The sequence below is a fragment of the Protopterus annectens genome, chromosome 8.part0 (genome assembly GCF_019279795.1).
Source record: "Protopterus annectens isolate FY-2018-M chromosome 8.part0, PAN1.0, whole genome shotgun sequence".
Taxonomy (NCBI): Eukaryota; Metazoa; Chordata; order Ceratodontiformes; family Protopteridae; genus Protopterus; species Protopterus annectens.
In genome coordinates, this window is record NC_056741.1 from 1,016,427,438 (window position 1) to 1,016,451,356 (window position 23,919).

Consider the following 23,919-nt stretch of genomic DNA (forward strand, 5'->3'; position numbering starts at 1 on the left):
CAGTTGTTGAAGTCAATCATTTTGTCCTTATACTGTGGTATCCTTCTGGGCAAAGTCAGGATGCTACTCAGGGCTAGGGTCATACCTACCTGGGTCACATGATACAAGAGCTCTTCCATGTCTCTTTTCATGTAGTCCAGGGAGGTACCTCTCAAGTCATTCACTCCAGCATGGACAATGACAGAGCTGTATTTGTACTTGTTGTGGAGTGACTTGAGAGCATGCATTATGTGGCAGATCCTGGCACCCGACAGGCAGCTGACTGTAATTTTCTCCTTGTTCAGCCGGTGAGTTGGTCATCAGTGTGCCTGACTATAGAGTCACCTATGACTAAAGTGTTGGGTACATTGTCTTGCCTTAGGGGCTGTTGTTGGGTGGCATACTGGTGTTGTGAGCTATGTGTCACTTTGGTTGTGACTGGTGTTTGTTTGCATTTCGGCTTCGGAGGTCCTTGTTGCTTGGGCAGGTTAATGTTAAGGGCCTCTTCATATGTGGGTTTAGTGTTGTTATGTGTGGGTGTTGATTGTGTGGGTTTTGAAGGGCTATGAGTTGCTTGAGGTGTAATGCAGGTGTTAACCTTCTCCTCTTGACTGTCTAGCACAATCTTGGCCGGAGAGAGCTTTACTTCCAGTTTGGCTATGTAAGTGCATCTCTCTCAGGTTGTAGTGTTGGGTGGTAGGAGGAGAGGATTGTCTGTGTACATGAGGCAGTTGCTGCATTGCCCCAGTATGCCCAGATTCACCAGGTGGACAGGAGAAATCACCAGAAGCTGACCCTTGGGCATGCCTGTTTAGGTACTTTTTTGTAAAGTTTAAGAGCTGTTTTCCCTTACCATTGCAAGGTACTTTGCAATTATAGGCTGTTTACTGCTTATGATTAATTTCTCCTTATTGACAAGGAGAGCTGAGTGCTTGTATCAGTTTCAGGCTTCCTAGTGCTTTCCAGCAGGTTCTAGAGCAAGTGCTAGTCACAGGGGTTCAGATTTTAGTGCTACTACTGAGAAACCAGCTAGTTCTAAGGGAAAATTTGAAGACCAGACTTTCTGGCACCTGGAATAGTTTAACTGTAGCCTCACAGTGCTGCACGATGTGAAAAATGTGCAAACGCATGGGTTTTTAAGCCAGAAAGTTGAAAGGGATAGAAATCAGCCCAAAAAGGCTAATAAAATTACAATTTCAAAACTGGAAACCACTCCTCTAGTGTTAGATAGGCAGTACAATGCTCACCACTCCCACTGGTAAGCAGTAGGACTTCCCTCTATGACAGCAAGGTCTGGATAGCTCTGGAAAATACTCTTGTAATTTCTCCAGTGCACACTAAACATTTTTTAAACCTGCAGCGTGGCACCTAAAATCTCTGTTACACGTAACCATTTCTCATTTATTAGTGACCAACTTTTCTGGTTTCCTGATGCTACAACCATCATTTTTATATACTAGTTAATTACATACCTGGATGTATTTCTTTTAACAGAAGATACTGTTAGCCAAGTGGGCTGTACTTTCCCTTTATTTTAGTAGCCCTTTCCATATTCAAGCGTAACTTGGGTCTATGGATGGGAAACAGAGAATTTACCCCAGGACTATCCCCTGTAATACTAAAGCACAGAAGCAGCTCCTAAATGTTTATCCCATGTGTGGGTCCCCTCAAATTATCTATGATGTGATCCCAGTTATTTTCACTAGGGATAATATACAATTATTAATAAGGGGATAGGTATGGTCAATCTAACACCAAATGGAATAGATTAATTCCAGCATCAAAAGGGAAATTGGCAAGACTTAAAATGACCAGCAAGAGCAGCTAGCCTAGTACTTATGAACCTATATGGAACAAGAACTGTGAAGTTTTTGAAACTAAGCGGACTTTGGTGTGTTTACATAGTATACACACGTGTGTGTATGGTGTGTGTGTGTTTACATATATATTTGTGTGTGTGTGTGTGCACGTGTATGCGTGTGTGTGGAGGTATGTAGTGACATTAGTCTAAAGTGCTGAAGGTCATCATGAAAATGGTTGAAAAATAAGAAGTCTAAAACAAATAATATCAACAGAATTGATATTACACCACTGAGGAACATATTCCCTTACCCTACTGTAGTGGGATCTTGGAGTTGGTATATTTAATTACTAGGTGGTGTTGAGAGCACAGCCCCTTACATGGGGTTGCATGGGTGGGGGTGGGGGGGCTTGCACCCTGCAAAACCACTGTTTTTTATTTTATTTTATTTTTTTGATGTGTTTATGTTCTGTTGACCTTTTTGGTTTAGACCTGTTTTGTTGACCATTTTCATGTCGACATTAAGCAGTTTAGTCACTAATCACTAGATCCCTTTATACCTTTATACATATACATACACACGCACTCACACACACACACACACACACACACACACACACACACACACACACACACACACACACACATGCATACATATATATATATATTTTTTTTTTTCACTTAGGTAACTATGCTTTCAATTCAGATGTGCAGATGTGCAACTTAAAAATGAATAATGAGAAATTTTAGCTTTTGAAACTCATCAGGATACATTTATCTTTTCTAAAAGGTAATTTTAAAATGAGGGAGTTTTCCACATACTTCCCTGCATACTCCTTTTGATTATTTTGCCAACAATAAGCCTTTCATGGTTTTTATAGGTTTTCTAATGGGAATGCACTCCAGCAGTTAAAATCATTCAACTTAGTATTCATTTTTACATTCATAATGCCTTATAACTAAGAATCTTCAGCCATTTTCCCATGCATTATGTTATGCAATAAACTTAACACCAACACATGCAAGTTACATCGCTGTATGTGTTTTTCAATAGTTTATTAATATTTTTGTAAAATACAACAGTAAAACTGAACCAGCTATTACAAAGATAGAGTCAACTACTGCAATTGAATTACATAAAAACAAAACCCTCTCAAAGAAAACTATATATTGCATATATACAAGAATAATTAAATAGATAAAGGAAAATGGAATAATGTTAAATACTCAGCAAGCAAAAAGGAGACATAATAAGCTGTCACATTATAAAACTAATACTAACTCTGCTTTGTGTAGCTTTGTAGTCAAGAATTCCTTTGGGTGGTCACCTTACGCGGAACCTTAATGCACTTAATGTAGTCAAGGAAAATAAGTGTAAAACTAAGCCAGATTAGGGCCTTAGGATCTGCAAATTGTTGTTATATAGAATTTAATTAGCATAAAAATAATCTCAATTTTTTTCAAAAGATTGGGGTCTAACTTGGTGTTGGGAGGAATATGGACAATGTAAATTGTCATGTTAATATTAAATCTTTTATACCAGCTTTATTTATTTTGAGGAATATGGAACAATGTAGATTGTCATGTTAATATTAAAACTTTTAAATCAGCATTATTTATTTTTTGTTGAAGAGGAGACCATAACTTATGTGAATATCTCAACCCTAAAATATGTGTAATAGATCAGCTTCTTTATCATTCCAAGGAGAACATTTAAGAGAAATGTCTGGATAAAACTTTGCTTTTTTAGAAAAGGTGGACTAATCATTGTTCATTATCATAAAGTGGATAAAATAAAGTTTCCTTAAAGGAATATGTTTTAAGTTAATTTGAGTTAATATTGATTTGTTTATCATTTTATTACTGGGAAAGTTGCAACGAGCCAATTTTCAGCAGATGCCCAGGAGAAACACTCCAGATGCATGTCTTTTTAATGTGGGAAGGAACCAGAGCAGCTGCAGAAAACCCACATGAATGCAGGGAGGACATGCAGACTCTACACAGAGGGCGCCCCTGCTGAGAATCAAACAGAAGAACCACTTGCTGTGAGGCAACAATGCTAACTGCTACACCACTGTGCCATTTGGTCCATTACTCAACCAATATTCTTGTTGGGCCTAGTATGAAAAGATAAAATCATCTTCCTGGAACTTATAGTTGATAGTTAACTTACATGAATATTTTACGGCTTTATTAGATATTAACATTGATATAAGTTTCTTGGAAAATGTTAGTGAACCTTCAGACAAAGAATTAATTTTAAATTTGCTTTTGATTATATAGAGAACTTGGTTAACTAAAGGTGTATGACTGCTATGGAAGTTTCATTGTGTTTTAATCTGTTCAATTGTGAGAGGTGTAGCTGAATAAAAATCCAGAATCGATTTATCTTTTGTAAGGGGGTAATCAGTCAATCCAATATTCTGTTGGGATTTAAATGTAATGGTTGAAACAACGAGAAAACATTGACCAAATTTAATATTTTAATCAAGTTGTTAAAAGGCATAATAAGATTTAGCACAAAGTCATGTATTTTTTTAACTGTCTGAACCCATAGGAAAAGGAGAGCACATTGGTTATAGTTATATGACTATATTTTGTTGGCTCAAATTCTTACACGGGCTGGGGCCCAACTACCTCTCATGGAATTGATGAGAATAATTTTAATAGTCCACTAGAGTTAATTAAGTAATACAGTTGTAAATCAGGCAGATTTAATCCTTCTTGTATTTTTGGTGATATCATACTATTATCCTATTATATGATCTGATTTGAATGTCCAGATACACTTGCTCAAGGTCTGAGTAATAGTAGAAAAAAGTTGTTCTGGAATTTTATGTCAGGAAGTAATAAAAAATAGAAGTCTGGGAAAGACATTCAGTTTGGTAATAGCTACCCTTGATAAAAAGGAAAAGTTAAGCTTAATCCTTCTGTTAATATCTTGGTTTATATGGTACCACATAGTTATAATATTTTAATTATAATTTAGTGATGGATCATGATGAAAAGTGATAGCTAAATATCTTTAAAAATGACTGAATGTCAAGTTAAATTGATTAGGTAATTTGGTTAGGCCATGGTGTTTTATTAAGGGAAATAATATTGTTTTTTAAAATTTAAGTTAAAGTTAAAATATTCAGAAAAGAAGTATTAAAAATGTTTATGCTATGTGTAGACAGGCAGTGGAAGTAAAGATTGAGATAATCTACATATGCCATCAATGGAAGCTCTGATTTAAAGGGTTTAGGATAGTTAAAATAATTATATTGTGTAACTGTAATAAATAAGGGTTCAACATATAAATTAAAAAAGATTAAGGGTGCTTGTAAAATATTTCAATACAGTTTATAAATTCAGGAGGAAAGCCAAACTTAATCATAACTGAAAAAAAGGAAATTGTGATCAGTGCTGTCAAATGCTTTGGAAACATCAGTTGCCAGAATGTCAGATGCATATTTACTGTTATAGTTGAGCTTTTGTAAAGTTTCTAATGTTATAGTATGGTCATTTACTTGTCTATTCTTTATGAAGCCAGACTGATAGGGAAAAATTAGTAATGGAATTATAGCTTTCAATCTATTAGCCAATATGGCAGCATATATATTTAAGGTCAACATGAATTACTTTTTTGTATTTATTTATTTATTTCACATTTGTTAACTGGAAAAGTCTCACTGGGTCAAGAGGTACCCATTTTCAGTGGAAGCCCATGGAGAAAAGCTGCAGGTACATGTTGTTAACAGAATGAAAAATTAGCAGATGTAATAAAGTCATAATATTCAAGCAGAAATATGAAAACAACACATTCGTTTGTCAGAATGAGAACTTAACAGACATAATAAAATCATAACATTTAAGCACAAACTTTGAAAAACTACACATTTAGTTTGTATGTTTAAGGATTGGGTGTTGGCAGTACAAATGATCTTCCAAAATAATTTATTGTCTTCTCAGACAGCAGAGCACTTTGTTTAGAAACGTTATCTAATACATTTATAGAAATTGAGACTTTTTTTAATAAGCTATATAAACAGCATATAAATCTATACTTCAGGGCAAAACAGTTGCATGGGATGGTAATGCAAACATGTATATCATACACACATTTTTAAGGTAAAACAGATGTATAATATTTGCAGCACCTACTTACAGACATACCCCACTGTGCACTGAAAACAATTACATGAATATAGACTAAAAATACCTCTCTCCTTAAGAAGAGCTACCCAGTAAAACTGAACATCTGGTCAGGAATTTAAAATGAAGGTAAGCAACACAACAGAGCCTATGTAGTCAGCCCTATTATACATTCACAAGTCAAATGGTGGCATGAACACCTACTCCAGGGATCTCAGTCTCTTCTGCAACATAAACGGACAATGTTGGTGTAACAGGTAGGTGTCACAAAACATTCTGTTTGTGTGGAACCATTTTCCACTCCACATGAAGCAGAGTACTTCTCTTACTCTATTCAAATGTAATTTAGATAAATGGGCAGGTAACCAAAAATGTACCCCAGTTTACCACCCATATCCTTCTTGTATACAAGCAACAAGTAAATGTCCCAACATATCCTTGTGTTGTCCATCTCTGCATTATCTGTTCACAAAATGAAAGGGCAAAAAACTTCTATGGGCATGTAAGGCTAGGCTTTGTAAAATCCTCACAGATCAATAGCTTTGCTTTTATCTGTGGATCTATGAGCCTAATACTGTTTTGCGTCTTATCCTGAATAAAAAAAAAAAGAACTTTTTTTTCTAAAAGTAATGACAACCCTAGTTTTGCAGTTAGAGCACTGATTTTCTTATTGTCCCTTCAGAGCCTCTATAAATTTTTTCTTATTTGTCCAGGTAACGTTTTAGTAATATGTGCAGTACATTAGTAATTGGATTTTGCTAATATTATGCTGTCTTGTCTCCTGACAACAGTATGATTTCACTTTACTGATCGCTGCTCTACAAAACTAATGGGAATTTGTTGGCTACAAGTTAATATTGTTTTATTAACACTTACAAGTCTGTCTCTCTCTAACAGTAGCGGCTGTGTGTGAAAATAGTAATTTATGTGTTGTATATTACTATTATATTAGACTTATAAATCTGATTTTCTGTATGCTACTGTTCTTGAGCTTTTCTTCCTGAGCCTCTGCTAAACATGGGCAAGAACCTACCAGGACATCCTGGATAGTGAAATATAAATAAATAAGCAAACAGAATGATAAAATTATGTTCTACGTTAGCCTTTTGAAATAATAACCTATGAACATGTAAGGTAGTGGAATGCATTCTAAAATATTTACTGTCAGTGTGAGTTACTCTGATGTAGTGTCGCTTTGAGAATACACATTACATAACTGAAATGGAGTATTTTAGAATTAAGTCACATCCAGTATATTTTAAATCACAGTAGATATCTAAGAGTTGTGTATATATCACTGTGATGTTTCACTGTCATGCGTTTTTTGTTGGAGTTGGCAAAAAACAATTCTTTTTTTTTTTTCAGATGCACATTTGTATCCATTTGGCACATCAGAAGGAGACAAATCAAATCCAAAAGTTGATGACAGTGGATCCCCTGCAATACCTATCGCAGTTGTATTCCATTTTTTTGAAACGTCATACTCATCCCTTTATGTGAGTTGCATTTCATCTGTTTGCTTATATCCTTTGCTACAAGGAATTCATGTGGTCACTTGGGGTTCTCATTCTAGAAATATGAATAGATAAGATCTGCTAAAGTAATTATTTATAAGAGTTTTTATAGTTATTTTAACAAGTGAGTTTTGCAATGTATTTCTGAAGGAGTTTTTTCAGTATTTTTCACAAGACATGCCAGATTATTTTGCCTATGAAAGAATGCTGTTACATTTATACTTTTGATAAAAGAAGGTACATAACAGAGAGATATATTTTGCTCAGACTACTTGATACATACACAGGAATCAAGCACTGTCTGTGTGTATGTGCAAATACATTTTGATTGTATCAGCATTATTCTTTTTGTTAAAAAAGAAGAAAAACTTGAGAAGTTAGCAATGGAAATAGTTCTTAGGCAAGATAAGTAATGCTCACACAAAATCACTGGGTCCTGGACTGAACATAATAATTCTAATGTTTAATGTTCTTCTTCTTTAAGGAAGTAATAATTCTTATGCATGGTAAGCATCTTAAAAATAAGATAATGCCTGACAAATTAATTACTAAAATGGAATTTATTTCTGCAACAAAGCAACATTGAGGACAGGAAGCACGAGAGAGAATCCATGGAGGTTCTAGGACCACACTGTCAAGGGTAATAATACTGAAGACTGCAGCTCAGTGCAGTGTTCTGTGCCCATTCTCTGTACAAGTCAGGATCAAGGATCTTTAGAAAAGGGGAGGAGCAAATCACTTAGGAACAACTCAAATGGGAACTGTGGGATCAATACAGGCAGAGGAGGAATGAGGTTTAAAAGAAGGCAGGATTTGAATGCGTTATGTAATGGTTGACTAACAATGACTGGATGTGTTAAAAGTGATGTATAATGTTTGTGACTACAACTGTGTCAACATTGTTTGGAATGTATAATGTTTGCAACTGAGATTGTGTCTCTGTGGTTTATTGTCATTTATATAAATGCAACATGGCCTATGTCATACATGGTGATTTAATAAAGATGTTTTTTTTTGTTAAAATAAATAAATAAATAAACAGTGGGTCCTGCTGAACAGAACAGAAATATAAAAGTAACTTTAACTGCATTTCCTTTGTCTGTAAGAGTAAAGGGTTGACCTTACCTAAATTGAAAAAAAAAAAAAAGACTTGTACAGCACCGCAGAATGCTTCTTTAACTTCCACAGTGCTCTTCTGAATTCCATAATGCAAATTTGCATAAGCTGTCTTTGGAAGGCAGCATAATGGAATGCTGTTGGCTATATCACTTTTGTGAATCATACCATATCATAACCAACTATCCTCATGTGTCCTATGAGTCACCTAGTTACAATGTGCAGAGGATTTAGCTTAGCAAGCATAACTGCTTGAGAAATGAAACCAATGAAAAAATTAAAAGTAATCACTTTTTGCAGTGGAGCAAGCCCTTCTAATCCCATGTGGGGAAACAGGATTGCCAGCTATCCAAATTTTTACAGACAAATCAGAAATCAGAATGGTTGACGGGTTGTCCAGAAATCACTGCATAAACTCCAGTTTTCTGTTTGGCTGTAAATAACATAATGGCAGAGTTTGAAAAACTCCACTTTGAACTGATTTTATTTTATAGAATCATCACTTTAATAGTATCAGAGGGGTTGCAAGGCAACTGAACCACAAGGTCATTTCTGCCTTCACAATATCAACTTTTACACCTCGCCTTTCTTTTGATGGTGAGCCATGCCTATCATATTGCGGAGATAATTGTGAATATCAATCCAGTTCATATGTTCATAGGTTTGTACTAGGCTATCGGCCCTAGGGCCTATGCAAGCCTATCCATAACAATTCCCTGGATATTTCTTCCCACAATATTTACTTCTCTGGACCCCTATCTAGCAGGGCGACTGACATGATCCCCAGGGTGAATTTCCTATCTCCCATCCAATCATCAAGGTTCCTTTTGAAGAGGGCCAATGAGGCGCTCTGCTTGCCATGTATGGGCAGTCTATTCCAGAGTATGGGGAGTTTCTGGGTCAGGAACCTATCCCTCCAGCATGTTTTGTTCATTGTGATGACAAGGTTTAGATCCCTGGAGTGTGTGGCTCTGAGGGATTGGGATTTCTTTAAGTGGAGCATGTCCAACAGCTCAGGGCTTGACATGGCCTTGTATGTTAAGCAGAGATCACCTCTGAGTAGACGATATGCTACAGAGTATAGCTGGAGTTTTTTTAGATGGTCAGCATATGGCATCTGCTTTAGGCCTGTGATTTTTTTAGTGAGGTATTTCTGTGGCCTTTCCAGCTATTGCAGATGTCTTGTGAGGTACATACCAAATGGGGCATTGTACTCTATAATGGGTCTAATGAGGGATGAGGACAGTGGGACAATGATCTCCTTTTTTCTGGATGAAAAGCCCTTAGTGATGAGGTGTGCCACATAGAAGGATTTCCTGACTGCTGTGGCGATGTGGTTATCGAAAGTGAGACCACTGTCCACCTGCGTCCCTAAGTCTGTCATCACACTTTCAATGTTTAGTGTCCTGCCACCTATGTGGTAATTCATGGGTACATGTTTTTTTTCCAAAGGGGATAACTATACATTTCTTGGCATTAAGCTTGAGCCCATGGATCTGGCACCAGGCATCTGTTTCTGTAAGGCCCTTTTGTAGAATATCCCCATCATTTGGGGATTCAATAATGGCTCCCGGTTTGCAGTCATTTGCGAACTTTGTTAGCCAGAGTCCCTTAGTGTTGGCCTGTACTTCAGAGAAGTATATGCCAATCAAGAGTGGTCCCAGGACTGAACCCTGAGGTACTCCACTTGTCACTTGTCTGGAGCTGAATTTGGAGTTGTCTACTTTTACAGTCTGGGTTCTGTCAGTAAGCCAGTTGGCAACCCATTGAGTGATGTAGGGATTTATGCCCAGCTTAGTAAGTTTATATGATTCCAGAGTGGAGGATGGGGTTGAAGGCCTTGGCGAGGTCCAGATATGCTCTGTGGGCCACCTTAACCTTGTCTACAGCTCTGGAGATGGATTCGAAGAAGTCAATCAGATTCAGGAGACAAGATTGGCCCTTCACAAACCCAAAATGGGTGGGGTCCAGTGTTTGAAGGTTGCCAATGTCTTTGTTTATAAGTTCCATGATAATGCATTCCATGCCCTTGCAGATTAGGCTTGACAGACTGATGGGATGGTAGTTCCCGGGATCCAAGGCGGATCCTCCCTTGTGAAGAGGGATAAATGTAGCTGTGCACCACTCAGTGGGCACGAAGCTTGAGGTGAGGCTATGATTAAGCATGACACTTAGGTGAGGTGCCAGTTCATTTTGTAGTTCATGTAGTACACAGCCTTGGATGTCATCTGGTCCCATGGATGCTGTATTCTTAGCTTTGGAGAGTGCGGTTTTAACCTGTCTGGCCATAATTATCGGAATTTGGCAATCATTTGGGGTGAGAGGGGAGGGTAAAGCTTGCACTAAATTGATCTGCCAGGATATTGGAAATATCCTTGGGATCAGTATATTTAATGCCATTTTGTTGTAGCTCAGAGCAGATCTGTGCATTGCCATTTAGATTCTTGACATAACTATAGAATGCCTTGTGGTTGTCTTTGGAATCTTTGGCAATTTTATTTTCGTAACTAGCTTTTGAGGATTTTATGAGGGATCTCAGCTTCTTACTGAGGCTGGTGACGGAGTTTTTTGCATCCTGGAATTTTCCTCTTTTCTGCAACAGTTTCTTCTTTCTGTTGTATAGTTTGTTTATAGCAGGGGACCACCAGATTGGCTTCCGTTTTTTGGAAAAGAGCATCTTGGTTCTATTTGGGATGGCACGATTCATGCACGAGAGGATGTGCTCGTATAGTGCCTTGGTGTAGGATTCTGCAGTCGAACTTCCAGATCCCATCTGCGTGGGTGTTGTGAGGTTTGTCACTTTTGACTTCAGTAGCATGAAGTTTGCTTTGGAGAAGTTTTTTAAGGAGGTTTCCTTACTGGGGGGTGGGGGTGAGATGTGGATGTCACAGGTGATTTGCTTATGTTCAGACCTGACCAATGAGGGGGTGACCACTGGTGTGGAGCATCTATCTCCCATGTTGGTAATGACCAGGTCTAGGATATTGTAGCCCATGGTGGGACAATGGATTAGTTGATCCAGGGCATTGGAATTTATGAATTCCAAGAACCGTTGGGAAAAGGAGTTGGTACCTGAGTAGTTTTCCCAATTAATGGCAGGGTAGTTGAAATCACCCAGTATTAGGGTATTTGGTTGTATCTTAATATTTTGCAGTATGTTTAGAAAGGTGTAGTGAGAATCTTGGGGCATGGTGGGGGATCTGTAGCAAGCTACAATTTGGATTGCAGTCTTACCTAGTGTTAGTTGCACCTGGAGAATTTCAGATGCATTATTTTGGGCAACTAGCCTGGAGGTATGAATATCCTTGGTGAATATGGACACTCCTCCACCTTTAGTGTTTTGGTCTTGGTTTTGTGGCCAAAATGTGTTGTAAGAATTGTAGCCTGGTATTGCAGGGGTGCTCTCTGGAGCCTTGAATCAGGTCTCAGTTACTGCACAGATATCGATGTTGTCCATTTTTAGGAGTGCCTCGAGAGAGTGCATTTTGAGGTTTACACTTCTAGCACTGAGTAGCATTAAAGGTAGACAGTGTGCACACTGCTATAATTTATATATGATGAAATCAAGTCACAGACAGATAAAAAAAATACAAGAAAAAATGTTCCATATCCCATTGATGTATCCATTTATATCAAAAGTTGCATGAACATGGATGGAAGAGGAATGCCAGGAGAACAGTAGGTGGGAGGTGGCTTGGAAATGTTTTTTGGCACAGTAGAAGATGTCCCCACTGCTGCTCCTGAACTTTCTGTCAATATCTATCTATCTATATCTAGCATGCACTTTCTCTCTCTCTCTCTTGCTATATGTATATAGATATTTGGTAAAGCAAATGTGAGTGACATTAGTGAGCTGTTAAAATATTGAGCAAAAGAGCTTTGTGAGAATGCTGACTTTGGAGACTCTTGAATTGCTGACAAAGGTAAGTATTTAGGGAGGGAATTTTTGCATGTGACTGTCTGTGTTCTACGCTTAGGGTAAGAGTTAGGTAAGGGGATGTATTTAGTGAGTGTATGTGTGTGGTGGTTTTAGGGTTAGGGTAAGGATGAGGTAAGGAGTTGATTTAGTGTGCATGTGTGAGTTTATGTGCTTTGTGTTAGATGTAGTGTGTGTGTGTGTGTGTGTGTGTGTGTGTGTGTGTGTGTGTGTGTGTGTGTGTGTGTGTGTGTGTGTGTGTGTGTGTGTGTGTACATGGTGAGTGTCTGAGTTGCCTTGTATAGTTTTAGTGTTATGAAAAGGGTTTTTTTGAAGGTAGGCTGCAGGTTAGAGTGAAGGGCAGGGCAAAGCCCCCTGCTGCATCTTAGTAGTCCATGTTAACCCTAACTGTAACTCTGCCACTGCCTCTCACACTAACGTGCACTCACTTTACCAAAAGCCCTTCTCATAACACAATCACTATTCAGTGTAATTTGAGCTGAATGTGTGGTAGGGTTATGTTCATAGGTTCATAGGTGATTACTAGGCTAACGGCAAAAGGGCCTTTACAAACCTAGCCAATAATACCAAGGTTATGACAGTTACAATGTCTTAGCTCCCCAGATATGTGATGGGGTAGTGTCAGGGTAGTGGATCTTTGGATGTTGGAGCCCTGCTTCATTTTGTAGACTGCCTCTGTCTATAAGGGAAATGGGCACCCCAGGAGTGAATTTATGGATCCACATCCATTTATCCAAATTATTTTTGATGAGAGTGAGGGACGAGCTTTGTTTTATGAAGATGGGATGTTTATTCCACAGATGAGGCAGCCTTTGGGATGCAAATCTGTCTCTCCAGCAAGTTCTGTTAGAGTCAGAAATAAGGTTCAGGTCCATGGAATGCATTACCCTTGTATAATGCTTTCTTGCAAATATGCAACACTTTCATCAGGCCTGGATCAGAGAATGCCTTGTAGGTCAGGCATAAGTCCCTTCTGAGTAAACAATATGAGGTGAGGTATAGGGATAGGTCCATTAGTCAGTCTGCATAACACATGTGTAAAACATCAGATAAGGAAATTTGTTTTCTTTCTCAATGTACTGTGTGTCACTCTTTTGTGTTGTTGCTTCTTGTATGGTCAATGTGTTTTAGTCAATGTTTTTATGCTGATCATGAAACAATTCAACCATTCATTATCATATATATGTGTATGTGTGTACATATCTATAGCTATACCTATACCTATATATATATATATATATATATATATATATATATATATATATATATATATATATATATATAATATATATATATATTATATATATTATATATATATGTATATGTGTGTGTGTGTGCATGTGTGTGTGTGTGTGTGTGTGTGTGTGTGTGTGTGTGTGTGTGTGTGTGTGTATATATATATATATATGTATATATATATATATATATATATATATATATATATGTATGTGTGTGTGTATGTATATATATTCGTATATACAGATATATATATATATATATATATATATATATATATATATATATATATATATATATATATATATAGATAGATAGATAGATACCCACTCCATTATCACACAAATACGAATAATATAAATACTGGAGAATTATCTCCCAAAAGAGATGAATCACTGTTTGCACACAAAAAGAAACCACATTGGCATTGGTTTCCAGCAGAAAACAGTAATCAGATAATATTATTTCACCAAGATGTGTTCAGTGAGTGTTGTGTGAGTGTTTTTATTTTTTGGATGAGTCATAGGATAATGTGAGGCTGAAAAGCTCTGTCTTCCTCTGTTTATATTGACAAAGTAGGATTAAATGCATTCATAGTTTGCAGTGCTCATGGATCACACCCATTGTCTGAATTTTTGGTAATCATATGCATTCACCACATATACACGGGCAGCAGTTCAGAAACATGTTGTTCTTCTAACAGAGAATTGACAATACAAGTTCATTTTAATTTAGCTCATATATGCAGGTAATGATACATGAGAGTTAATGAATAAGCAATTAGCTAGCAGATACAGTTTATTAGACAACCACAGCAAAATAAGAAACAGAACGATGTGCTGATGTTTGTGTTTAAGTGACTTCAGCTAATTTAGTTGTTCAAATGTGGCAGAGCACTGTGATGGATTCCAGGAATGGTGGTGGTGGGGCCACCATTGTGACAGGGACAAATACTGAACTCCATGTCTCTGCCACGAACACAGTTTTAAGGCAGAGTTTGAAAACATTCAGGACTGACTCAGTCACATTACCTGTTCTGTAGTCCTCACATATGCTTATTGGAGAATCTGGTATTTTTCTTCAACTTCACATATTTTCTTATCTTCTTGAGTTGCTAGGGTCCTGACAAATTAATTCAACTCTAGTGCTTTCTCTCCAGTCAACTTCCAAGTCTTCAGCCTAGTCTCTGCTGACCTTAGAGCCTTCTCTGACCACTGTTTGTTGCTGACTGTGGTAACCATGGCTTATGCTGTGGGCCAACGCTTAAGCTGAGGATGACTTTGCAATTGCTGAGTTTAACCCAGTGCCATTTCCTTATTAAGAGAGAGTCTACTTGAGTTGATTGTTGGTAAGTGTTGTATGTGATCTTGTGACTGTTGCTCTTGCTGAAACATGTGTTGACCATTTCACAGACAAAAGTCTAGAATGGCCTCTCATCCTTTATTCCTGTTGCCACATCCATGCGGAATCAGCCAGTCCTCATATCCCATTCTGTCCATCTCGATATGTGAGTTGTCAACTCCAGTTTATGGTGTCCTACTTTATCTAGTAGAGCCTTCAACTGCTGTCTAAATGCACTCTTTTCAACACTATCACACCCCCTGCTGTGGGGCATAGGCTGAGATTATGATAACTACCTCATCCTTACACTAGAGTCTGAATGCCAAGAGTCTGTCATTATTTCTGATGACATCCCTCAGTGTGTTGTGAAGTCTCTCTCTCACCACAATTCCCACATGATCCCTAGTATGTCCTAATCCTGTGTAGAAGAGTCCAGACCTCAAGCCAGGTGGCTTTGCTGCATTGCTCTTCCATGTTGGACCCTGGATACGTAGGATGTTCAACCTCCTCCTTTCCAACATGTCATCCACTTCAAGTTGTGTCCTGTCAGTGAATCTACATTGTTTGGCAAGTTGATTGGTTTCATGTCTAATGTTTGCTCATCAAAACTATCCAAGGTAAACTAACCTGAGAAACTGGACACCATCCAGCCAGTAGTTTATTGACATATAGCTATTAGGCTTTGTAGCAGGCACACACTGGCCATTAAGAGTAGATATACCTCTCCCACCATTAGCATGTGTCCCTGGCAAAGCAGCAGAGACCTCTACCCCCATGCCCATTTGGTGACATTAATCAACATATCCTTGTTCTGTTATCTTGAGGATACTGCACACCATAGTTGAAGCCCAATGATGCCCCAAAGTGGTTAGTCTATACGAGCCTTCCCCCTATATGGCACCATCTAGAGTCTATGCTGCTGCACACAATTCCATTATTTTGTGAGTTTGAGGTAGAAATGCTTAACACATTTTTGGGATGTGGGTGGAACCCCCACAGAGACCCAGGGAGAACATGCAAACTTCATTTTCTTATATGTATATATATATATATATATATATATATAAGTGCTTCAGAATCCTGAAAGCCTAAAATCCTGAAGACCAAAATCCTGAAAGTTCAAAATACTGAAAACTCAAAAATCCTAAAAACACACAGGATATCAACACTTACTATATTCCAGCACAAGTACATACAGAAACAAATAAAACACAAACTATATTACTGCTCTCCAAGTACAACCAGGGGGCAAGCCTCCCTGCACCCCCCCATGTGGGGGGCTCTGCCCACCACACTCCCCCGTAAATTAAATATACCAACTCTGAGATTGCACTACAGTGGGAAAAGTTAATTTCCTAACCCCAGTGTGTCACGATCCCCATAAAGAATGTACACATAATATCTATATCCCTTACTTGTATGGCCTAAAAACACATACAGAGTGGCAAAATAAACACTATATAAATAGTATAGATTCCTACACTATATAAATAATAACTATAGAAATAAAAACTACATCTAATAGTGATACCACAAGATAAAGAGAATAAATTATAACATTTACACATTTTATGATACACTATTACATATTATCCATTTTAGATATTATGAAATTCGATATTATGAGTTTTATATCTTATGAATTTTAGATGTTATGGTCTCTATGTTATGAATTTAGATGTTATAGGTTTTAGATGTTTTGAAGTGTAACTATATATATATATATATATATATATATATACATAGATACACACACACAAACACACACACACACACACACACACACACACACACACACACACACACACACACACACACTAATAAAATAAACTGTCCATCTCCAATTCAGTTCCCAAAAGTACAGCAAATGACCAGACATATGGAAAACACAGAGTAATTCCCAAATTTGTTTATTCAGACACAAGATGTGCACCTTCATCCTAAATACAAATGGACTTATCCAATAAACCTTATTGTGATCAAACATTTTTATATAAGGCAAACACTTGTCATTCAAACCTGGGAAACTGTTTGCTCGTAATTCTATCTGCCAAGCTAACTCTTTGGTATCTCTTTTGTTATCAAAATCCTTTTCAAGAATAAAAGTAAATAAACCTTTTACCATCCCCACATTTGTTGCCATGTCTGTAGAAATCATTGAATGTCCTCCCATTTTATAGAATACGGATGATCTTTTATCCTCATCTGAATCTTCCTACTCATTTTACCCACATAAAATGAGGCAGAAAAATCACATGATGCTATCCATATTACATATTTGACACACAAGTATATGTGTCAGATCACATACATCTTCCAGTGCCTGGATATAAGATATAAGGACTGTTAGTCATCTATCTGCAATATTTGCAGATACTACATCTGAAAGTGCTCTTACTTTTTAGGGTAACGCTAATATTCTTGCTAGTAATATCATCTCTCCCGCTCTCTTAAAGATCTTTAAAATTATTCCTCTTTGATGAAAAAATAAAAGGAATATCAGTTACCATACTTTATAGAGTTGGATTATGTTTTAAAATATTCCACTTGTTTTACCACGTGCTTAATCAAATTGGCATCAACATTAAATGCAATGCCTATATGTGTAAGTCTATTATTTAACATTTTTCTCCCTATATCCTCAGCTATCTAAAATAAAATTGGGGCATATTTGGTTAACCTGTTTTCTTTAACAACATAAACACAGAAGTGGAAAACAGTGTTTTTGAAGTTTAAGGATATTGGCAGGCTGGAAGGACAGTGATCAGTGGTAAGTCTGTTCATACTTTTAGTTGGTAAAATGCTGAACTCTGAGTGGACAAAGATGGGAAGACTATGGTAAATAAATATGTGCTAACGGATTAACTATTTGGTTAACATAAATGATAGACATTAATTTTACAAATTAAAATGTAGTTATGACAATTAACACCCTGATAAATGGCTAGGCTTACTTTAATAAAACCCATTGAAATCCATCACTGACATTGCAAGAAAGCATTTTAAATAATCTATAATCCTCGAAAGCTTTTGTGGTGGAAATTTTAGGAAAGGTAGATTTAGAAAACTCGTTGTCTTTTTTTCCTTTGGCATGTGAAATATGATTTGGTTTTGCCTATCCAGGCTCCATCCCTAATGCAGATGTAATGCTGGCGACAGCAGTAATGTCACTAATACATATTCATTCCACGCATTCATTTATTTTCCAGTACTCATACTATGAGAAACTATCCTGATAAGCAACAGACATAAAGCAAAACAGTTAATCAATTTTGGCTGGGATGCTTAATGCCAGCCCAATGTAAGACATAGGACACACACACACACACACACACACACACACACACACACACACACACACACACACACACACACACACACACACACACACACGCACACGCACATATGCACATGTACACACACACACACACTCACACACGTGCACTCACATGCGCACACACGCATACACACACACACACACACGCACGCACACAAACACGCACATGCACGCACACACGCAAACACACGCACACACCAAGCACACAAGCACACACATACACACACACGCACACATGCACACATACACCCACACACATGCATACGCATGTGCACATACACACATGCACACACAAACACACAAGCGCTTGACCGCCCCACCACATGAGCACCCCCCGCAGACACACACACATGCTTGCAAACACACACACACACATAACATGTACACATATACATATACGCACAAGAACCCCCAACACACACTTGCATGTGCCTCCTACACACATGCACACGTGCACACATATGCACAAACATGCACATGCGCACACAGACACACATTCATGCATTCATATCTATGGTCAGTTTAGAAGATCACCAATTTACCCATTCACATGTATATTTTAGGGATGTGGTAGGAAACCAGAGATTCTTGGAAAGCCCATGTAGATGCAGAATGAACATATAAGCTGTTTGATGAAAAACTGAGAACAAAAAAAATATATTAATGTCCCGAGTCTACTAAATATTTATACCTGTGGGGAACCAACACCTTAAGATTTACATCGCAGTTTGTTTTGTTGTAACTAATACAAAAAAACATTGCTTTTCACTGTATGAGTTTAACAATGTTCCTGAGTGTAAGGACTGTGATCAAAATGTGTAGTTACTGTTTTTTCCACACCACAGGAGAATAACACCATTAAAGACTTTTGCTTTAAGTCTTTGGGCTATAGATAAGAAAAGAGCTACATTTTGTTTTATATTTTGTTTAGTCCTTGTTCAAGTAGGGAAGAATTGGGGGAGTTTATATGTATAATGTTTAATTATTTATATCTTTTACATTTGGTCTTCAAATTGCTTTTCATTATTTTATTTATTTATTTATTTATTTACTGTCATTTTCATTTTATTTATTTTTTCATTTTATAATAAGACATTGTTCATAAGTAATTACTAGGCTAATGGCACAAGTGGCTTTACAAGTCTGCCAATAATACTCAGGATATGACAATATTATATCTTAACTCCTCAGGTATGGGATGGGGTAGTATCAGGGTTGTGGGTCTTTGGGTATTGGAGCCCTGAGTCATTTTACAGACTGCATCTGTCCAGTAGGGATCTAGACAGTAACCCATGAGTAAATATGCCTCATCCATTTATCCAAATGCTTTTTGAAGAGAGTGAGGGACAGGTTTTGTTTTATGCATATGGGAGGTTTATTTGACAGACAAGCTAGCCTTTGGAATATGACTCTGTCTCTCCAGCAAGTTCTGTTACAGTTACAAATCAGGTTCAGGTCTATGGAACGAGTAATACTTGTATAATTTTTTGTGAATATGGAACATTTTCATCAGGGATGGAAAAGAGAATGGGAACAAATACACTGAGTTAAATCTATGCAAGGCAATTTCCAAGATTCAAGCTATTAACTTAAGTCATGCATTAGTGTGTTCTGTTTTGTAGTGTTGAATCTCTTGGAAGGATATCCCCACCCCCACCCCCACTTACTCACACACACTCACAGGCCATTTACGGATGAAGGTGTAGCTACATTAACACTTCAGCATATTTCACTCTAATCATTGTAATATATCCCTGCAAAGACATTGAAAAGCCCGTAACTAAAAAATTAGATGATGTGACTCGAGTCAAATATTTAGAATTCAGACACCTTGTCTTTGTATCCATAAACATTCTACCTCACTGATTGTTTATTCAGACACCTTGTCTTTGTATCCATAAACATTCTACCTCACTGATTGTTTATGGTGGTAACCCATCAGTGGGGGGGGGGGGTTCTTCCTGCTCTGTTCACTTTGCTTACTCTGGTACCCTGCCCTTCCCCCAATATCCCACCCACCCCCAGCACCTCTACTCTTATCCTAAACAAACTGCTCCCCCTCATTCCTATGATCCAATTATATACAACTCTACCCTGTTCACAGCCACATTTCATTCACACCTTACCTTCTTTTATTTAACCAATCTTATCTGCTTTCCCTTACATCCATTACCTTGAATTATCACCCCCCACTATAATTCTTTGTATATTACTTTATTTTTACCCTCACAATACAACCACCACCTCCCACTGTTTCTTCTACTATACACACAAACTAACATTGAACCATAATTTTACTACTGACCAATCACATCTCCCCCATCTCTCCCTATCGCAAAACACCTAACCACATTGTCAAAGCCCACTCTAAAGTCAAAATCAAAACATTTCATAGGATCATAGGATCATAGGAGGTTATTAGGCTAGTGGTCCTGGGCCCCCCCCCCCCAAAAAAAAACCTCAGTCAGCACCTGTCACCCCTGTCAATGAGGGACAAAGGTGGAACCCCTGGGACAAATTTGTGGTTTCCCATACACTCCTCAGGGTTGCGCTTGAAGAGGATCAGCGAGGTATTCTGTTTGACATGAATGGGAAGTCTATTCCAGAGATGGGGCAGACTCTGGGAGACAAATCTGTCTCTCCAACAGATTTTGATGCTGCTGCATATTAGATTTAGGCCTATCAAGTGGGTAGTGCACAGGAGTTAGACTTATGGATATGGAGTATCTCTAGTAGGGCAGAATCTGATATTGCCTTGTAGGCGAGATACATATTACCTCTGAGCAATCTGTATGATACCGAGTAAAGTGATAGTTATTTGAGCCTGTCCACATAGAACAGCTGTTGGAGGCCATGGATTATCTTTGTGAGGTATTTCTGTGGCTTTTCCAGTTGGTGCAGGTGTTTGGAGAGGTACATACCAAACGGGGCATTATACTCAATTGCAGGTCTAATGAGGAAGGAGTACAGAGAGGTAATAACCTCCTTTTTTCTGCATGCAATTCCTTTACATATGAGATGAACCAAGCAAAAGGCTTTTCTGACCACTGCTGCCACATGATGGTTGAATGTCAGATTGTTGTAAACCTGAGCACCCAGGTCTCTCACCACGGGTTGTGTGCTTACGGGGTTGCTGTTGATGTAGTAATCAGTAGGGGCTGTGTTTTTGCTGAATGGTATGATAATACATTTGTTTGCATTTAACTTAAGGACATGACTTTGGTACCAATTATTTGTAGCTGTGAGACCCTCTTGCAGTATGTTAATATCATTTGGGGAGCCAGTGATGGCATCCAACTTACAGTCATCCACAAACTTGGTCAGCCACCAGCCTTTTGTCTTTGTCTGGAGTTCTGAGAAGTAGATGCCATACAGTAGGGGTCCCAGGACAGATCCCTAGGGAACACCATTAGTGACAGTTCTGCTTTCAGAGGTGGTGGCACCTATTTTGACCTTGTGAGTCCTATCTGTGAGCCAGTTGGTCACCCATCTGATGAGATAGTGTTTAACACTGAGTTGTTTTTAGCTTTTCGATGATGCCTGACTGAGGGATTGTGTCAAAGGCCTTGGCCAGGTCAAGGTAAGCTGTATGTACTAACTTTCCCTCATCCAGGGCCTTGGTGATAGTCTCAAAGAAGTCAACTAGGTTCAGCAGAGAAGATATGCCCCTGACAAATCCGAATTGGGTGGGGTCGAGTGTTTGGAGATTGCCTATGTCCTTGTTTACAAGATCCATAATAATAGCTCCACGGCTTTACAGATCAGACATGTCAAGCTAATGGGGTGATAGTTTCCTGGGTCAGTAGTGGAACCACCTTTGTGCAACAGGATGACAATGACGGTTCTCCACTCTGCTGGAGTGAAACCTGTAAATAGGCTGTGGTTGAATAGGGTGCTCAAAGGTGAAGTTAGTTCTTGCTGGAGATGGTGCAGAATACAGCCTGGAATATTATCAGGTCCCATGGAAGCTGTATTCTTTGCCTTGGATAGGGCCTTTAACACTTGATCTATGGAGATGTGAGGTGTGGGACAAGTATCGGGGATGCCAACTGGGCCTTTGGGGGGCAATACGGGGGTGAAGTTTGCACTGAACCTATCAGCTAGCAGGCTGGCTATGTCGACAAGATCAGTTTAAGTGGTACCACTAAGTACTAATGCAGAACAAACTTGAGCTTAGCCATGGAGGTTCCGGATGTAACTGAAGAAGGACTTGTGGTTTCTCTTTATTTTAGAGCCTAGTTGCAACTCATAATTGGCTTTGGAATTTTTCACTAGTGATCTAATTTGCTTGTTGAGGTGGAGGTGGGAGGTTTTCTGATTTGGAATTTGTTCCTTTTTTCTCTTAGACAGCAGTTTCTTCCTTTTGTTGTAAAGCCTGTTAACAGAGGATGTCCACCAGAAAGGTTTGTATTTCCTTGAGGAGCAGGTTTTAGTTCACTTGGGTATGGCTGGGTTCATGCAGTTGTACAGGTGCTTGTATACTGCACTAGCGTACTGTTCAGCATAGTTGTCTGCATTCTGTAAGGGGGGAGGTCATGTGAAGCTGCTGATACCCTCCCTTAGGAGGGTGTAGTCAATTTTTGAGAAGTTTTTTAGCCTGGTTATGGCTGGGGAGGGGTTGGATGGGATAGAAACTTCAAATGAGACAGACTGATAATATGATCTCACCAGGGAAGAAAATACTATGAGAGTGGTGCAGTGGTCACCCATGTTGGTGAGAACCAAGTCCAGTATGTTATCTCCCCTTGTGGGGGATGAGACCTGCTTGTCTAGTGCATTAGAGCTGATGAAATCAAGGAATTGTTGGGTGAGTGCATTAGTGCAGGAATAGTTCAACCAGTCTATGGTGGGGTAGTTGAAGTCACCAAGGATCAGGGTGTTACCTTGATGGAGTCAAATAGGTCCAGGTAGGAGGAGTGGGTGTCCTGAGACATGGAGGGGGGTCTATAGCTGGCTATAACTTGGATGGGTGTCTTGCCAACTGTCAGTTGCACCTGCAGTAATTCCAGTGCATCATGCTGGCAAACCAGTCTGGAGATCTGCCTGTCTTTAATGAAGATAGAGACTCCAGTACCCTTAGTCTTTCTGACCTCATTTTGGGGTCAGAAAATGTGGAATGAGGTAAGGCAGGGGTGCTTTCCACAGCCCTGAACCAAGTTTCCTTGACTGCACAGACATCGGCATCTTCCAGTGTGAGGAGAACCTCCAGTGAGTGCATTTTCAGATTAAGGCTCCTAGCATTGAGCAGTATGACCTTCAATTTGCTTTTTGACAGATCTTTCATATTAGAAGATTTGTCTTTGGGACACAGCCTAAAACAGGCACAATGGGGGAGGCAAGAGCCTTGGCCAAGATCCAGAACCCCCAGGCATATCAGGTGGAGGCCATCTCTGGCAAAGCATTGAGGCCTGTCAACCATGTCATCCCAGGTAGACAGATACTGGATGCCCTTGGAAAGACGCCAGAAACTAAGCCAAATGTTGAAGTCAATAATTTTTTGTTGGTATTGTGGCATCATTAT

General features: G+C 38.5%; 1 protein-coding gene across 3 annotated transcripts in view; it reads left to right on the plus strand.

The window, feature by feature from the left end:
• Nucleotides 1–23,919, plus strand: part of LOC122809198 (alpha-tectorin-like) — a 919,437-nt gene that overhangs the window by 159,267 nt on the left and 736,251 nt on the right. For all 3 annotated transcript variants that reach the window (XM_044080503.1, XM_044080505.1, XM_044080506.1), the window contains one exon: nucleotides 7,283–7,413. In XM_044080503.1, coding sequence (XP_043936438.1) covers nucleotides 7,283–7,413 — 131 coding nt within the window. The remainder of the gene's footprint in view (nucleotides 1–7,282; nucleotides 7,414–23,919) is intronic.